This window comes from Anabrus simplex, chromosome 3, assembly GCF_040414725.1.
Source record: "Anabrus simplex isolate iqAnaSimp1 chromosome 3, ASM4041472v1, whole genome shotgun sequence".
Classification (NCBI taxonomy): Eukaryota; Metazoa; Arthropoda; class Insecta; order Orthoptera; family Tettigoniidae; genus Anabrus; species Anabrus simplex.
In genome coordinates, this window is record NC_090267.1 from 109940962 (window position 1) to 109958458 (window position 17497).

Below are 17497 nucleotides of genomic sequence, written 5' to 3' on the forward strand. Positions count from 1 at the left end.
TATATTTCTAGAAAACAGAACTCAGAGAATTAGGGGAGGCGAAGTTTTATCTGTCCCTGTAATAATTAAGATGGGAATTCCTCAGGGCAGTATTATTGGACCTTTATGTTTTCTTATATAAATCAATGATATGTGTAAAGAAGTGGAATCAGAGATAAGGCTTTTTGCAGATGATTTATTCTGTACAGAATAATAAATAAGTTACAAGATTGTGAGCAACTGCAAATGACCTTGATAATGTTGTGAGTTGGACAGTAGGCAATGGTATGAGGATAAACGGGGTTAAAATTCAGGTTGTGAGTTTCACAAATAGGAAAAGTCCTCTCAGTTTTAATTACTGTGTTGATGGGGTGAAAGTTCCCTTTGGGAATCATTGTAAGTACCTAGGTCTTAATATAAGGAAATATCCTCATTGGGGTAATCACATAAATATGATTGTAAATAAAGGGTACAGATCTCTGCACATTGTTATGAGGGTATTTAGGGGTTGTAGTAAGGATGTAAAGGAGAGGGCATATAAGTCTCTCGTAAGACCCTAACTAGAGTATGGTTCCAGTGTATGGGACCATCACCAGGATTACTTGATTCAAGAACTGGGAAAAATCCAAAGAAAAGCAGTCGATTTGTTCTGGGTGATTTCTGACAAAAGAGTAGCGTTACAAAAATGTTGCAAAGTTTGGGCTGGGAAGACTTGGGAGAAAGGAGACGAGCTGCTAGATTAAATAGTATGTTCCGAGCTGTCAGTGGAGAGATGGCGTGGAATGACATCAGTAGACGAATAAGTTTGAGTGGTGTCTTTAAAAGTAGGAAAGATCACAATATGAAGATAAAGTTGGAATTCAAGAGGACAAATTGGGGCAAATATTTGTTTATAGGAACGGGAGTTAGGGATTGGAATAACTTACCAAGGGAGATGTTAAAAAAATTTCCAATTTCTTTGCAATCATTTAAGAAAAGGCTAGGAAGAAAAACAGATAGAGAATCTGCCACCTTGGTGGCTGCCCTAAATGCAGATCAGTAGTGATTGATTGATTGATTGATTGATTGATTGATTGATTGATTGATTGATCTCAGCTCTCTGAGTCCTCTTTTCATTTTACTCCATATTCAAGGTTTCGCAGCCATAGGATTTGCCAACTTACTACCAGCAGCAACCCAAGATTGAGCAATGTGTGCTGCACTATGAGGAGACAGAACCCAAATGCAATGAGTAAAGGAAAAGGAAGGAAGGAAGGAAGGAAGGAGGGAAGGAAGGAAGGAGGGAAGGAAGGAAGGAAGGAAGGAAGGAAGGAAGGAAGGAAGGAAGGAAGGAAGGAAGGAAGGAAGATAAGGTCTTACAGCCACAGGTCAACTGTGGTACATAATAATCTATATATATAAAATAACATGTCCTGACTGACTGACTGACTGACTGACTGACTGATTCATCATTGCAAGAGACTATCTTTTTTTTTCAGTATTTAAAGTCTGTTTAAAGGAGAACAATAAAACTTTGATTTCCACCCATTCAATACATTAAAAGCAATTATAAAACTAGGATATCATCCTTATTTTATTGCTTAATTGTCAAAACATAGGACATCTTTCGTTCATATTCTGAACATCTTCAGCTATAAATATTCTTACAAGGCTAAATTGGTAATATTGTTCTAGAACTTACACTTATGGTTTGCTGTTAACAAACTTATCCATAATAAACTTTTAAAAACATTTTAAATATAAAACGTTTATATATTACGTCGTCTTATTGAAAATAATATGACTATTTGTTAAGTTTGAAACTTTAAAACCTTATTCTAATATTTAAAATATAATGCCATTAGTTAGTCTCTGTATAAATACATTTACTATCTGTTAAATTGCTGAATGTCTTGAAATTATTTGTTGTATACACATTAAAACATTTTGTTACAACTGGCGTAAACTTTTTCACATGTTGTACTATATGGAAATGAAATCTTAACGCACTCTCAAAACAGCTGAGTTTAGGCGTGAATATTATTCTTTTTTACCATGAAATGACAAAACTGATGCGCACTGTTGATGATACGTTATGAATTTTGTCCTACTTTAAATATTTAATGTCAAATTTTTCGAATTCACATATTAGTCTTAACCAGTGTAGGGCAATCCTACCGACGTAAGCAGGGACTCAGTCAAATGGTGACAGTCAAGCTTTGGTGGTATGCAAGTGGTAATTTCATCCAAATTTACGTAAGTAAGTCTGATGACATGTCTGTAACAGGATTTTTTTTTTTTTGTTGTAAGAATATCTTAAATAGTTTAAAAGTTGAAGAAACTAACGTTGAAGGATCAGCACTTACCCCTTCTACTCCTGTCTGCATTTACCTAGGCACTCAGCTGTATGACGACTGCTTGCGCTCCTCGTGTTGTATGTGTCTCCGTATCTGCGGGGCATTGGGAGGGGAGGTAACAGAGGGCGGCGTTATAGCGAATGGCATGATTCGTGGAGGGGTATGTTCAGAAGTTGTGTGGTGGGAAGTTTGTGTATTTGTAGATTGACTATTACTGTATTATTATCCGGGATAAAATCACTTGTCAATTTTGTGCTATCGAGTTTCAATGTTTGTATTAACTTCGGTATTTGTTCTATTAATGGGTTTTTTATTTCTACTTCGTCGTTCAGGTTTTTGTCTCTATTGAAGTGTTTGTCTAGGTAGATATGTATGTTTTCTAGCTCATTCATTAATTTTCCTTTATTGACCTTTCTGATTATTTTAAAATCTTTTTCTATTGTACAGTAGTAAAATGGTGTCCTTTTTCTTGCATATGATTACTCATAGCGGAAATTTTTTTTATGTTTAGTAGCATTTACATGTTCTAAATACCTTGTTATAAAACTTCTGCCAGTTTGGCCAACGTAAGAAAAACCACAATCCGAGCACATCAGCTTATAGATTCCTGAACTTTGGTACTTGTTGTTGTGTGAATTTACACTATTATGGTTGAAAAATATATACTTATATTTGTATTTTGTGTTCTAAATGCAATATTCAATTGCCGTTTTTTGATCAGATTCGTGATTTGATATACTGCTGGGTTGGTAAATGTAGATGTTGCAAATTTTGGTTTTTCAGTTTTGATCGGAATAAGGTTACTGGCCAGTTTCAATTTCACTCTATTATTAATTTTGTTAACAACATCTATTTTATAACCATTGACAGACACTAAATCTTTTATAAATTTCATGTCTTTCTTTAAACTATTATCAGAGAGTGGCATTTTGAAGGCTCTGTATATCAGACTAAAAAAGCAGCTTGTTTTTGTGATTTCGGGTGTAGGGAATCTTTTTTGATAGCTATTGGAACATAAGATGGCTTTCTATAAATCTGAAACTCAAATTTATTTTCTGTTCGTGTTATTGTAATATCTAAAAAGTTTAATGAATGATTATTTTCTTCCTCTTTGGTCTAAGTTATTTAAGAAGTTTAATATATTATCGCTGTCATTAAGTTTGCTATCTATTATAACAAAGGTATCGTCTACGTATCTCAACCACAAACATAGTCATTTTATGCTTGTTTTTATTTTACTGTGCTCTAGATGATTCATGTAAATATTGGCTAAAATTCCAGACGTGCGATCTCCCATCCCCAAATACATTTGTTGAATGTGAAATAATTGTTGTTTAAAACAAAATTTAATAGATTTATAAACTCTTCTATTTCGCATGTACTTAACTTGCCCTGTTTGGTTAGATTAGACTTGATGATTTCAACGGTTTCTTTAATAGGTATGCTTGAATACATATTGGTTATATCATAGGAACACTTCCTGTGATGGGATTGTAAGCTAAACTATTTAATTTTTCGCAAAATTCAATTGAACTACTGATCATAGAATTGCTGTTAAATTTGTAATGTTTCTTTAAAAATTGGTGTAATTAGAACTTCGTCTACTATTGATTATAGGTCTAACAGGCACATTTGCTTTATGGATTTTAGTTAGAGCTTTAGCCGTTGGTAATTTGGGATTCATATTGATCATTTTTTTTATACTCTAGTTCGCTAATTAGAAAAGTGGAATTTTTACGTATATTCTTTAGGTACTTCTGAATTTTATTTATAGGGTCTTTGTTATTACATAATTATTATCCGAAAGAAATGTTTCTGTCTTGCTAATGTGATCATGTTTCTTTAAAAGATCTGTAGTTTCACGTTTGTTTGCTTTAGTTACTATTACATTGCTATTCTTAATTTTGGTTCTTAAACTATTGATTTGTTTAGATAGATAAGAGTCTGAATTGTTAATTAATTCTTCAACTAAGGTAGGAAGCTTCTTTTTGATATCATACCTAATATCATTTTGTGAATCTACTGGTACTTGTCCTACATTTGACTCTGCTTCTGCTATTGTAGTTATCAAGTATTCCATTATGTGTGGGTTAGGCCAGTTGAATTTAGATCCTTTATTGAGTAAACTTATTTCGTTCTGAGTGAAAGTAGTGCTAGACAAATTTATCGTAGTGGCTACATCTTTTAAAGCTGGAGTGGATTTATTTATTCTTGTCGCCTGATCCCTCAAGTTTAATTTACTCTCATTCAATTGGAAAAGCTTGTTGACATACTAGGTAAGAAACAAAAGACTGGAATTTTAGCCAATATTTACATGGATCATCTAGAGCACAGTGAAATAAAAACAAGCATAAAAGGACAATGTTTGTGGTTGAGATACATGGACGATACCTTTGTTATAATAGATAGCAAACCAGTCCAAAATCCTGAATCTGTCCAGTGTCTTTGGCTGTTTCCCTTCCTCTTCATCAGTTCCTGTTTCTTTTTTATATTTTCCTCCATTGTGAGCAACAGCAAAATGACCTCGATAATGTTGTGAGATGGACAGTAAGCAATGGTATGATGATAAACAGGGTTAAAAGTCAGGTTGTGAGTTTCACAAATAGGAAAAGTCCTCTCAGTTTTAATTACTGCGTTGATGGGGTGAAAATTCCTTCTGGGGATCATTGTAAGTACTTAGGTCATAATATAAGTAGAGCCTTGCACGGATGCGAATATCCGTGAAGTTAGTGCCTTGGCGGATACAAATTGTATGGCAGTACGGATAATTTTGCTGATAATTACTGAATAATGTTGTTTATTGTTTTTCACTCAGGTATACTCTTATTTTTGCTTGTGATTAGGCGACCCTTGACTGTGGTATGGGAGAATGGTGATATATAAGGAGCCTTGAGACCATAAAGCCGTAAATCTGACCTGAGCCTACCTGACTCCTGCCCACAATTGATGGAAGGAAGGAACAAAGATCAATACATCGGTAAATGTTGCTAGAAAAAATCTCTCATAAACCTGTGACTGTAGGGGTTCTGGTGCCAGGTGTCAGACCTTTTGTATTATGTTAACAGATCTATCAGTTTTAATACCTTGGGTGTAATATACTGTAGTATATTAGTATATTAGTATTTTATATTATGTAGTATATGCGGATAATCATTCGCAAATGCGGATATGATTTTGTATATCCGCGCGGGGCTCTAAATATAAGGAAAGATCTTCATTGGGGTAATCACATAAATATGATTGTAAATGAAGGTTACAGATCTCTGCACATGGTTATGAGGGTATTTAGGGGTTGTAGTAAGGATATAAAGGAGAGGGCATATAAGTCTCTGGTAAGACCCCAACTAGAGTATGGCTCCAGTGTATGGGATCCTCACCAGGATTACTTGATTCAAGAACTGAAAAAATCCAAAGAAAAGCAGCTCAACTTGTTCTGGGTGATTTCCGACAAAAGAGTAGCGTTACAAAAATGTTGCAAAGTTTGGGCTGGGAAGACTTGGGTGAAAGGAGACGAGCCGCTCGATTAAGTAGTATGTTTTATGATAAATGTAAGAAATTTATTTCTTTTCCACCTATTCAATACAACTCAATATGTTAAAGTTAGAGACAAATCATCATTAAAATAAGAATTTGTACATGTTTTGCCCTTTCCTATGGGGCATCATCAGCCATATCATTACCTCAACCCATGTCAGGTACCTGGTTAAAATTGATCTAAAATCTACTACAAAATTGAACACATTAAAAAACTTCCAAACCATATCAGGTGCCTGGTTAAAATTGATCTAAAATCTACTACAAAGTTGAATATATTAAAAAACTTCACTTAAAAAAGCCGTCATTATAGGAGTAACTTGGTTTAGGAACAAGTTAAAATTACAATACTGATGGCCTTGAGCCATGATCAATGTTGAATATGAATGAAAGTTTAAAAATATTGTTACAAAATGATGAAAGTGAGTATAGAACAATACAAATGATTATAAACAAACTAATAACGAAACGCATTCCAACATTGTGCAATTTTTCGTAATACTGGACCTGGGCATGTGTACTTGATAGTCTTATTCAAAAGTAACGAATAAGTTCTAATATTTTCTTTTTTTAAAATTTGTAACTAGCCCAGAAAAGCGTCATATTTATGCCGTAGTTCTACCTGAGCACTTATGTTGAACAATTTATTAGAGAACCACTTAATGAGACTGTTGAAATGTCATTAGACCATCTTCTTCCGTTGAGCAATATTCTGTGTTGATAGTGTGCCTAGCACAGAAAGACGTTGCTTTCATGTCATAATTCTACTCGAGAACCTATGTTGAATACTTAATTAACAACTTAATGAGGACTGCTGAAGTGTCATTGATTATCTTCTTCTGTTGAAACATATTCTATGGTGATGGTGTGCTTCTGTCGTTAGAGTGTTCGGATGTTAGTTTACTAGTTGAAAGGGCTGTCAAACTGTGGTATAAGTTATTAATGTTAAGCTGTCCAATGTATACAGCTATTTAACATTGTTGGACTGTTGTCTTGTTGTGTGAGACCGGGAGGTTATGGGTTCAGATCCCACTGTTGTCCGGTTGGACATTTTTATTCTGTACGTAACATCTCTTCAACACTTACTAAATATACGTAACACGACCTAATAGGTTGAAAGTCGGATTCGATTACAATGCGGTCGTGAACATTCAATATTCATTGACTTGGCCCACAACGGGCGACTTGAACGCATTCAACGGTGTGATGGAAGTAGTGCCAGACCTACAGCTTAGATCCTTTCCAACAGAACAAGGATGACCTAGACCACCATAGCTCAATTGGTAGAGCAACCAACGTGAAATCGGGAGGTTGTGGCTTCAGATCCCACTGGTGTCCGGTTGGCCATTTTTGTTCTGTACTTAACATCTCTTCTATATGTACTAAATGTATGTAACACGACCTAATAGGTTGAAAGTCGGTTTTCAATTACAATGCGGTTGTGAAAATTCAATATTCATTCCCTTATCATCTATGGATGTAATTTTTGGCATGAATGTGCATAACCATAAAAGATTAAAAGTCACAAAAGAACAATCTCGTGCGTAAAAACATACGAGTGTGGAAATACCTTGAGACTGGCTAACGGTCAAAAAAACCACTCTGGCCGTTCTAGCGTTAAATAGTACCACCTAAGATTATACTGTTGGAAGGAAATTGCAAAAACCTGTGGTGGTGCTTTATTGAGGCAAACTAAGCAAGATGAGGCTTGAGGTAGTTTGACACTGCCATCCTCACTGAGTAAGAAAGTGATTGCAGCACCACTGTTGTTATGAGCAACACCTTTCACAACAATTAATAAACACAGATATTTTTTTAACATCATTACTCAGCGTCATTCATAAGTACCCTGGCAGCTTCCATATTGTCACGGCCATAAATGAGACAGAGACTTCAGTGGAAGTTACATTTTGCTCTGGAATGTCCTTACAGAGACAGGGGAAAAAATAAAAATAAATACTGCATCTAACCAGAGAAAGGCCAAATAACTGACCCTTTTTCTGATGAAAGTCAATTTTAGCTGCACCCATGCTGGACACCTTAAGAGTGGAGAACAACAAAGTGGTGATGCTGTGAAGTTTTGTGGCAGTATCACAAGCAAGGGCCCTGATGAGGTCAAGATTATTGACGGAGCCATACACTGTTTGGTATTATAAAACGATGGAAGAGCTTATGCTTCCATTAGTAACCAGGCTAATGGGTGGGAATTGTTTGTTTCAACAATGATGTCACACTTCTACCCTGTCCTGCTAGGTTCCCCAATCTTAGGCTAGGTTTACACTAGCAAGTTATTGCAGCAATTTACTTGAATGGAGCAACTTCCTGCACCAATTGCAAGTCTAAATTCCTCAGCAAGCTGACTTGCAGTGGTTAGAAATTTCTTGGGCAAAATGCTTGCAGGTAGTCTAGTGCTAGCAGTGTGAAAAACACATTGTTAGCTTCCGCAAGTTACTTGCATGGATAGAATCCGTTTCTATTTTGTGCAAGTGGAAGGTGCAAGTTGGAAAGCAGGTGATCACATTTCACACATTTATTTCTCTGTATATTGTAATTTAATTTAGAAAATGTAATTAAATTCATGCAAGCACCAAACATATACCACATTTTTTCATAAATGGAGAAAAACGTGAATGGTCCAGGAAGGACACTTGAATTAATACAAAAAATCAAGAGCTTCCCAGAAATTTGGGATATTCACAGCAGTGAATTCAGAGAAAGTATAATACTTTCAGTACCAATGCAGAGGACTTTAACACACCACCAAAGGAAATACTGAGAAAATGGCCCAACCTGGAAACATAAGTTTTCCCACGAGGTGAAGAAACTTGGGGATACCAGCCGACTCTCTGTGGTCGTATTTTTCAGCTATGAAATTCAGATAGAGTATCATAGCAACAATTTTGGGACAAAGTATATTCCTTAGCAAACGTAAGCCTTTTTTTTTTTTTTTTTTTTTTTTTTTTTTGCATCTGAGAGCGAGGTTGTGGATTCTTTGTTTCTCATTACAGAAAATGTATTACTGTAGCTGCTTGTTGAGATGTCAATGCACTGTGCATTGGGTTTTTATGATTTTATGAAATGTTATGCTTGTCTTATTTAGGAGATAAAGTGTGTTTCGTTAGAGCAGGACGCCAACTAAGCCAATGTTTAAACTACCGCGTAATATAGGGACATTTTGACAGGATTTCTCATAAGCCGCTTGACCGAAACAGCAGCTGTAATTTTGGACGAGGAAAATGCTCAACTCCTTTCAAATAAGAACTGACACAGGAACATCGTATATGATTAAATATTACACCAAAACTTCATTGCGTTGGAATGTATTTCCTCATTAAGTCTTATAAAATATTTCAACTTGGATCACCCCTCATCATTGTCATTTGTACCATTTAGTTTAATTAAGTCGTATCTTACATGTGACTATGGCCTTGGCCATCAATATGTTAATGCTTCTCACATCTAATTTAGTTTTTACATAACGACTAGGCTACATATTAAGTTAAATTCTTATATGTGCTCAATAATTCCTTTAATAGTCATACGTTAAATTTTAAATAAGTGCCTGGTTCGGTTTTGAGGTGATGCTATGGCTGATGATGCCCTTTAAAAGGGGTGAAACATGTATAATTTCATATTTTAATGAGGATTAAACCTTGATTTTATGATTGATTGTATTGAATAGGTGGAAGAGAAATAAATTTTGTAGGCTATTATTTTATATACTCATACACTAGCACAGTCTCGTTTTATATATCTGTATAGGTAAGAGAACCATACTTTTAGGGTATGGTTGGTGGAACCCAGGCAAATAAAAAGGACAAATCTCTCTTCTCTGATACTTCAGGTATCACTTTACATCATTTTAATATGCTTATACTGTTTCCAACATATGGGTACCCACATCACTACCCAATATCCTTGTTAGTTACTAGGCCTGCACTACTGTACACGCACTTTTTAGTGATAGATTTTTGTACTCGGTGAGGAGTAAGAAGGGAGCACTGCTGGTTCCGGTAAATACTGCCAACTGAATGGAAATGAAATCTGAATTGAATCGATAATATGATCGATCGATATGAATTTTCTAAACCTTTATTATCTTAACGCCAACAACTGTGTCACACACACAATATATAACACTATATAATATTTCCCGATGCGAAACGTGTTCCTAGCATGAATTCTATAGTTTGGCTTTGCTGTGTAAACAACAACAGTACGAGTACGTAAAGTGTACGCCAGATGTCGCACAGCAATGATAAGCGATTCTTAGTTTGTGTTTCATAGGTTGCCATTACGAATCTCGAAGATAACCGAAGTCGACCGATTCAGCACTAGAGTGTAAATCTATCGCTAAAAAGTGCGCAGATAGTACATGTCCTCCCACACATTCACACTGAGTCAAAGAAGAGATTTAATTTACCTCATCACCTTCAGCTTTCCCTGAACTAGATGCAGCTTACAAATGGCAGTAGCACTTTACTAATTAATGGGGCTACATATTTAGGAATGAGAAAATCATGTAAAAATAATTGAGAAGTGATACCTGAAGTAGCAGAGTGGAGAGGTCCTTCCCTTATGCCTAAATTGGAGACTATATCAATCTGGGAAATACGCCATTTTCTATGTTCCTACTGGCCGGATCAGATTTCTATTGCCTCCATTAACATTCACATCATGTGTGGCTACATGGCTGACACAGTCTGTGAAAACATCAAAACCACGAAGTTTGAAAGTATCATGCTGTGTGCCCAGATGTATCCGCGACGTGAATATGTTAAGTAGGTACAGGAGTGAAATTAATCAATGTTTTAGCCAGATGAATGATCTTGTTACTAACCAATACTGTTGACTGGGATAAGAGAAGCCTGTGGACAGTTTTGCAGCTCCAATCTGGCCAATGGTCTAACCAATACAGACCAATAAACCATACCAATGGACTTGTCACTAGCTACACCTAAGTTGGCAGCCTTGTGCAATATCTTATGGTGTCGTGCAAGCTGTGTCATGTTGAATTCCTAATCTCCCCTTTGCAACTCTAGGGAAACATACATCTCACTTCATACCTGTAGAGAAACGGGACACTGAGTGTGGCTTGGGTCAGATAGCTTGTATTCGGGAGACAGTGGGTTCGAATTCCACTGTCAGCAGAGCTGAAGATGGTTTTCCGTGGTTTCCCATTTTCACACCAGGCAAATGCGGTGCTGTACCTTAGTTAAGGTCACGGTCGCTTACTTCCCACTCCTAGCCCTTAGCAATCCCGTCATCGCCATAAAACCTATCTGTGCCAAACTTTGACACTTTAATTTTTAGGTTAAAAAAGGTACTAGATTGTTCTTTTTGTCTGGCTGGTCAAGTTACAACTTATAAATCTCATTTTTTATCCCGTAATATGAAGGCCTAACCCTTTCTGCCTCAAAGGTAAGCAGTTCAATAATCACAGAAATGTAACCATAACAGGAAAATGACAAACGACATATGGGCTAAACACCATTCCACAAGAATTTACTGCCAAAGTATTCCTCACAACATTTTTTTAGTAAAGACAACAGCTAAACATAAATAGAACTCTATAGCCTACAGGTTTGATTCCTAAATGGTTACCCTTCATGAGTAACACTCAGTTTGCACATGGGTGTCAACTAGAAAGACCTGGAATCTGCCACATGGGTGACAGCAGATCAGTAGTGATTGATGATGACCCACATCAGGCCTCTCCAGATGCAACACAACATCCCATTACATGAATAACATTTTAAACTGGCATCCAGCACCCACCATTCAAGAGCCTTACCAAGCAAAACTATTGGTCCAATTACCTCAATATGTTATTACATCAGTTTTGCATAATTATCTGCTAGAGAAGCAGGGAAACTAACAGCATCTTTCACTTTAAGATTACCTCAAATCGGTACCATTCAGAATCCCACGTAGGATTAAGTGACTTCCGACAAACATCTGTCTTGAATGTGGTGTTACCAAGTTTAATTTCAACATAAGCGTCTGTTGTGTCGCTGGAACGGTCCATAACCGGCAAATTGCGACCAGCAATAATCTTCACTTTCACCTTTCCAGGCATGGTAGCAGCACCGTGTCATCCCAGAAGAGATCTGCAATAAAGTAGCATTTATTGCAAACTACAGCCCATAGATTGATTTGCTCTAGTTTAAATCTTGCCCATTGTTTTGCTAATAAGGTTTGTAGGATTATTAAAAAATGAGAAGGTAGGTGGAAGGAGGCCGACTAGCGTGTCATATTGTACAATTAAGCAAACCAACCCAAGAAGGAATGCAGTTTTAGCACAAGACGAATTAAATATTCATGCCTCAATCATTTAAGGAAATCTACATATAAATATATTACCAGCAACAGACAGTTGTTTGACGCAGTGCTGGCCACATCAAATAAGCGATGCTGGTTACACCTACAGTTTCATATTATAAACAATGACATTTATTCGTGAAATAAGAAAGTAGAAGACCAGACACAATCACATAACAGCTTCACAGAATAAAGCGATAACGTTGAGCTTGACGAATTTAATTTACTACATTTATGCCTTTAGAGGACTAACATTTGCTACAGAAATCAGCATACAAAACAAAAACATCTAAATATCAAAATACTCTGAGCTCTCGATCACGTTGACGTTCGAAGAGCGACTATTGTATTCGATAGTGATCGAAGTGAGACAGTCGAAACAAATGAAGTCAACGTCATTGAAGATCATAATGGGTGTACTGTTTGTAAAACTGTCATATCTGTAATAGCTTTTTGTAATTCTCGTTTATTTTTGTACTCGAACATTTTACTATGTCACAAACAACGAACGAAAGTGATCCTGGAATATCTAAAGGTGAAAAATCATTGCGTGTCTATGACGAGTCAATTTTCATTTCAATATGGGATCTGTGTTGTGAAGTAGACCCTATAGTATACCTAACCTGACTTACAGAGAAGCCACTGGTCTATTTTAAAAATCTTTATTCTTTAAGGAGTTACTATTCTCCTTCCATTTCTGTACAATAACTGAAATATTCTTCGTGATTTGGGGATAAATATGGCGATCAAGCGTGTCTGAAGATACACCGGTATAGATTTCCTTGAAATAATGCCTCTGTTATCCGATTTATACTGTAATTGAGATTGTTTTACGTATGTCTGAGCTCCGCACTACTAGACTTTTATTATTATTCCGAAATTCTTTCTCAGTAGGCCTATGGCATTTTGTAGACTTTCCTAAAATTCGGTGGATTTGGATAATCATATTGACATGTTTCAGTGGAATTAAGGGATTGGTTAATGTAACTTGACATCTGGCTGGTCAAGTCTGAATTTCATTAGTTATGGAATAATTTTACCTTGTTAAATGGCGTTCATATTTCATAGCAAATTTCTGTTTATTTTTACTGATTTTATTGGTTTTAGCATAATGTCCATTTCAGAGGCAAATGTCGCTCAGACTACATGGAAAAGTCATCATAGCATCATATGAATAAAGTGAGTCCTTGGCATGACAAACATACATGAATGTAGCCAGAATGATTGCTGGTAACAGACCTTTACCTTTTGCCTCTTCTTTTTCCCTCTCTTTATCCACCGTTCTTTTTTTTCCTACACTTCCCGCATCAAGACTGAAGATCTGCCAAGGTGACCCTTCAGCAATTGTTGAATTGCCGGGCTGAGTAGCTCAAGTTGTTGGGTTCGATCCTGGCTCAGTCTGTTGGTATTTGAAGGTACTCAAATCCCAGTCTCGTGTAGATTTACTGGCACATACACTAACTTATATGGGACAAAATTCCTGCACCTTGGTGTCTGAAAACCATTAAAATAAGTACTGTAATTGGTGGGATATGACATCATTTATTATGATGCAGCTGGAAAGTAAAAATGAGCTCATTGGGGGCTTGAAAAGAAATGGATGTTAAGAACCAAGATTGATGAGAGAGAGCCCATCTATTTAATGATGGCAATGTATCAAGAAGTGGAGGTATTCCTAGTCCTTCAATTACTAATATTAAACGCGTGGCATATATTACATGGATCAAGCAGAAATGTATACAGATACATAAGTACCGGTACATAATTTACAAAGCTGCAAAAATCTGCTATGCTCAAGGACAACACAGATCTAGATTGGTATGTTCAAGTCTTCTAGCCACTGTATCAACAGAGATGAAGCAGTGTGTAAACCGGTCTCTCACTCTGCTCCATAATTGCATCCTGGAGTTCTTGAAGCCTCACTGATATGGTGTGAAAGCATATCTTCCACAGTTAGTGTGGATCCTATTGAGAGATGTTCATGTTCTTCATGGAAGCTCAAGACCAGCTGGAACATGGTTTGGTGAATCAAAGAGGCTGGGTTATTCTGGAGCAGCATATGTACATCTTTGTCTACATACCATGGTTAGGTTAAAGTCAGCATCATGGCTGTGTCTGTGTGTGGATAGTGTGATTTCTCCTTAGGACTCCAGACACTCCTGACATCTCTGTGGATAGGAGGTACTCGATTTGACCTAATCTTATCAAACTCCCAGATAAGAGCATTTGAGGGGTGCAACCAGTAAGTTGGAGTGGGCTTGATAGTGCCAGAAATGACACACATGGTATTATTGAGCTGGACATTGACTTTCTTAATGTGACTGCTGTTAAGCCATACTGGAGAGCAGTACGTAGCTTCTGAGTAGATGAGGCAACCTATGAAGTGCCACACTGTTTATTAAGTTATTGAATGTTCTCAGCTTTAAGGTTTGATCCTAGATTTTCAACATATTTTTTATAAGACAATGTGCAGTTAATTGTCACACTGAGATACTTTGGTAAAACTCTAGTAAAGTGTGCTTGCTAGCATCTCGAAAGCATGCTGCACTTGGCACGGAGGACAATGCTCTTTTGTTGTTTGTGCATTACTCAATTGATCTTGACAATGGTACCAACCGTTATTGAAGCACTCTTTCTTTATTGGTCTCTGCAGGTCCTGGCTAGTGACAGAACTCATTGGTCCATCAGGGGTACTTAGCAGAGGGCCTCTTGAAGGAAGTGCGGTGTTGTAAAGCAAGGCCACTGTTTAGGTGTGCAACCAGTAAGTTGGAGTGGGCTTGATACTGCCAGACCGGGCGAGTTGACCATGCGGTTAGGGCCGCGCAGTTGTGAGCTTGCATCCGGGACATAGTGGGTTCAAACCCCACTGTCGGCAGGTCAGATCCAGTTTTGCGTGGTTTCCCATTTTTACTGCTGGGGGTCTGTACCTTAATTAAGGCCACGGCCACTTCCTTCCCACTCCTAGGCCTTTCCTATCCCATTGTCATCAAAAGACCTACAGTATCTGTATCAGTGCAATGTAAAAGCAAATAATAATAAAAGATACTGCCAGAACCGGGTGAGTTGGCCATGCGGTTAGAGGCGCGCAGCTGTGAGCTTGCATCCAGAAGATAGTGGGTTCGAGCTCCACTGTCTGCAGCCCTGAAGATGGTTTTCCATGGTTTCCCATTTTCACACCATGCAAATGCTGGGGCTGTACCTTAATTAAGACTATGGCCGCTTCCTTCCCACTCCTAGCCCTTTCCTATCCTATAGTCGCCATAAGACCTATCTGTGTGAGTGTGACGTGAAACAAATTCTAAAAAAAAAGATCTAGAAATGACACGCAGGGTATTAATGAGGTGGACGTTGGCTTTCTTGTTTAGGAGTTTTTGTTGTTCCCTGATTGGCAGTGAAATCTATCGGTGTTAGATTCTGGAAGTGATGCCACAGTGAATTAATTTCAGCCAATAGCAGTGTTCATTCATCTGGCTACTTTGGATGTGATGTTTTACTATAAAATTGAACATAATTAGTTTTAAGGGTGGGTGCATTGGTCCTTGGCACTAGCAATGAACACTTCTATCTCGCTTACATTTAATACAGCATAAGATATATGAGATTCAACTTTGTAAATTGTAGATATCAATGTGGGAGACAGTAATGAAGTTCTGCTGATACTTTGGATAAGGATTATGTTTAAGGAGTGTGTTATTAAGATACACTCAGAGTTTCCTATTTATGGAACCTGTTTCCATCTTAACAATAAGCTGACAAATGAAAACAAGCAGATTCTGTCATGTCAAACTGGGCTGTAATCTCGAGTAGTGGAAGTAGGAGGAAACTGTACCTGATTCAGAAGATAGTGTAGCTTCTGCATGGTTGAGCATCTGGATGTTGAGTGGCCATGACTAAGTTATCAGCGAAGGCAAAGTTAACAGCTATAGTTTCAGGAATGTCAGATATGTAAACATTGAATAAAAGAGGTGCCAGGACTGACCCTCCCCCCTGCAGGAAGCCATTGTTTAGTTTCTGGAGCCAGCTAATGTCACACATCATTACATGAAAGAACCTGTTCAACAGCATAATACTGATTGCATATGATAGACTTCATGTTAAGTTCCGTATTGACGTTAATTATTCACTTATTGAGAGATGTGAGCCACCTTTCAAATACAGCATGTGATGAATTAGATCACTAGTTAATAAGACATATTTAAAATTGTAGGAGATGTTTCAGTCCTTTATAGGACATCTTCAGCTACATAAATAAAGACTGAATAACTGAATAACACATAATTAAAAAGGCACTGTTTAGATATTGAAATGGAGAATTATAACACCTCTATGGTGTTATAATTTTTTATTTGTAAGGTGATAACTGCCAATATGGAATGAGATTTATAACATGCAATCCCTATGGTCTTAAAAACACTAAATGACTATCTGTTTAACAATGCCTTAGTGAAATGCAGTACTGTACATTATACTGTTGGTATTTTAAACATACTAAAAAAACATTTTATGTTCATCTTGATTAATAATAGTGAGTTGTGTTCGAGTCACATTAAAAACACTGAGTGACTGTGTATTAGATAATACTTTGCACTGTACAGGTGGAAGACAAGTTGAAACGTGGGGTTCCGATATCGGGGTACATCTCTCACAAGTAACAGTGAACGGCTTCTGGAAAATTCTCGATTAGTGCAAGTCATAATGCCCAGTCCTGATGGACTAAATTTTATTGACTATAAGATGATGATCTCAAGTTTGAATTCTGAAGAGTTTCCCGCTGGCCCCGTCGGATGGACTGTAACTTGGTTTTACACCTGTGCTCAACTGGTCGACTTGTTAGTGATCGAATACATCACAGATTATATTGAAAAGGTAGTTCTAATACGTCTCTCAGTAAGTGATGCTGATTATCGAGACTATAGTTTTGTATGGAATGACGTGTTGCAACTTGAATATTATTAGTCCCTATCTTCACATGATGTCAAAAGCACCTTTTAGGTCTATGAAGACTGCCAGTGTTTTGTGCCTCATTGAAAAATAGACAGTGTACCGGGCGAGTTGGCTGTGTGGTTGGGAGCGCGTAGCTGTGAGCTCGCATCCGGGAGATAGTGGGTTCGAATCCCGCTGTCGGCAGCCTGAAGATGGTTTTCTTTGGTTTCCCATTTTCACACCAGGCAAATGCTGGGGCTGTACCTTAATTAAGGCCACGGTCGCTTCCTTCCCATTCCTGGGCCTTTCCTGTCCCATCGTCGCCATAAGACCTATCTGTGTCGGTGCGACGTAAAGCAAAATAGAAATAAAAAAGAAAAGACTCGGTGTAAGTCATTAGTACT

General features: G+C 37.3%; 2 protein-coding genes across 2 annotated transcripts in view; one reads left to right on the forward strand and one right to left on the reverse strand.

Moving 5' to 3' along the window:
• The window catches only part of LOC136866675 (C2 domain-containing protein 5), a 559159-nt gene extending 546816 nt beyond the window's left edge, over nt 1-12343 (reverse strand). The window contains exons 1-2 of the mRNA XM_068226804.1: nt 12213-12343; nt 11752-11959 (exon numbers count right to left, since the gene is read on the reverse strand). Coding sequence (XP_068082905.1) covers nt 11752-11928 — 177 coding nt within the window. The 5' untranslated portion in view covers nt 11929-11959; nt 12213-12343. The remainder of the gene's footprint in view (nt 1-11751; nt 11960-12212) is intronic.
• Nucleotides 12344-12541: 198 nt separating this feature from the next.
• Nucleotides 12542-17497, forward strand: part of LOC136867078 (steroid receptor RNA activator 1) — a 39718-nt gene continuing 34762 nt past the window's right edge. Inside the window, exon 1 of the mRNA XM_067144185.2 lies at nt 12542-12705. Within this exon, the coding sequence (XP_067000286.2) occupies nt 12663-12705 (43 nt within the window). The 5' untranslated portion in view covers nt 12542-12662. The remainder of the gene's footprint in view (nt 12706-17497) is intronic.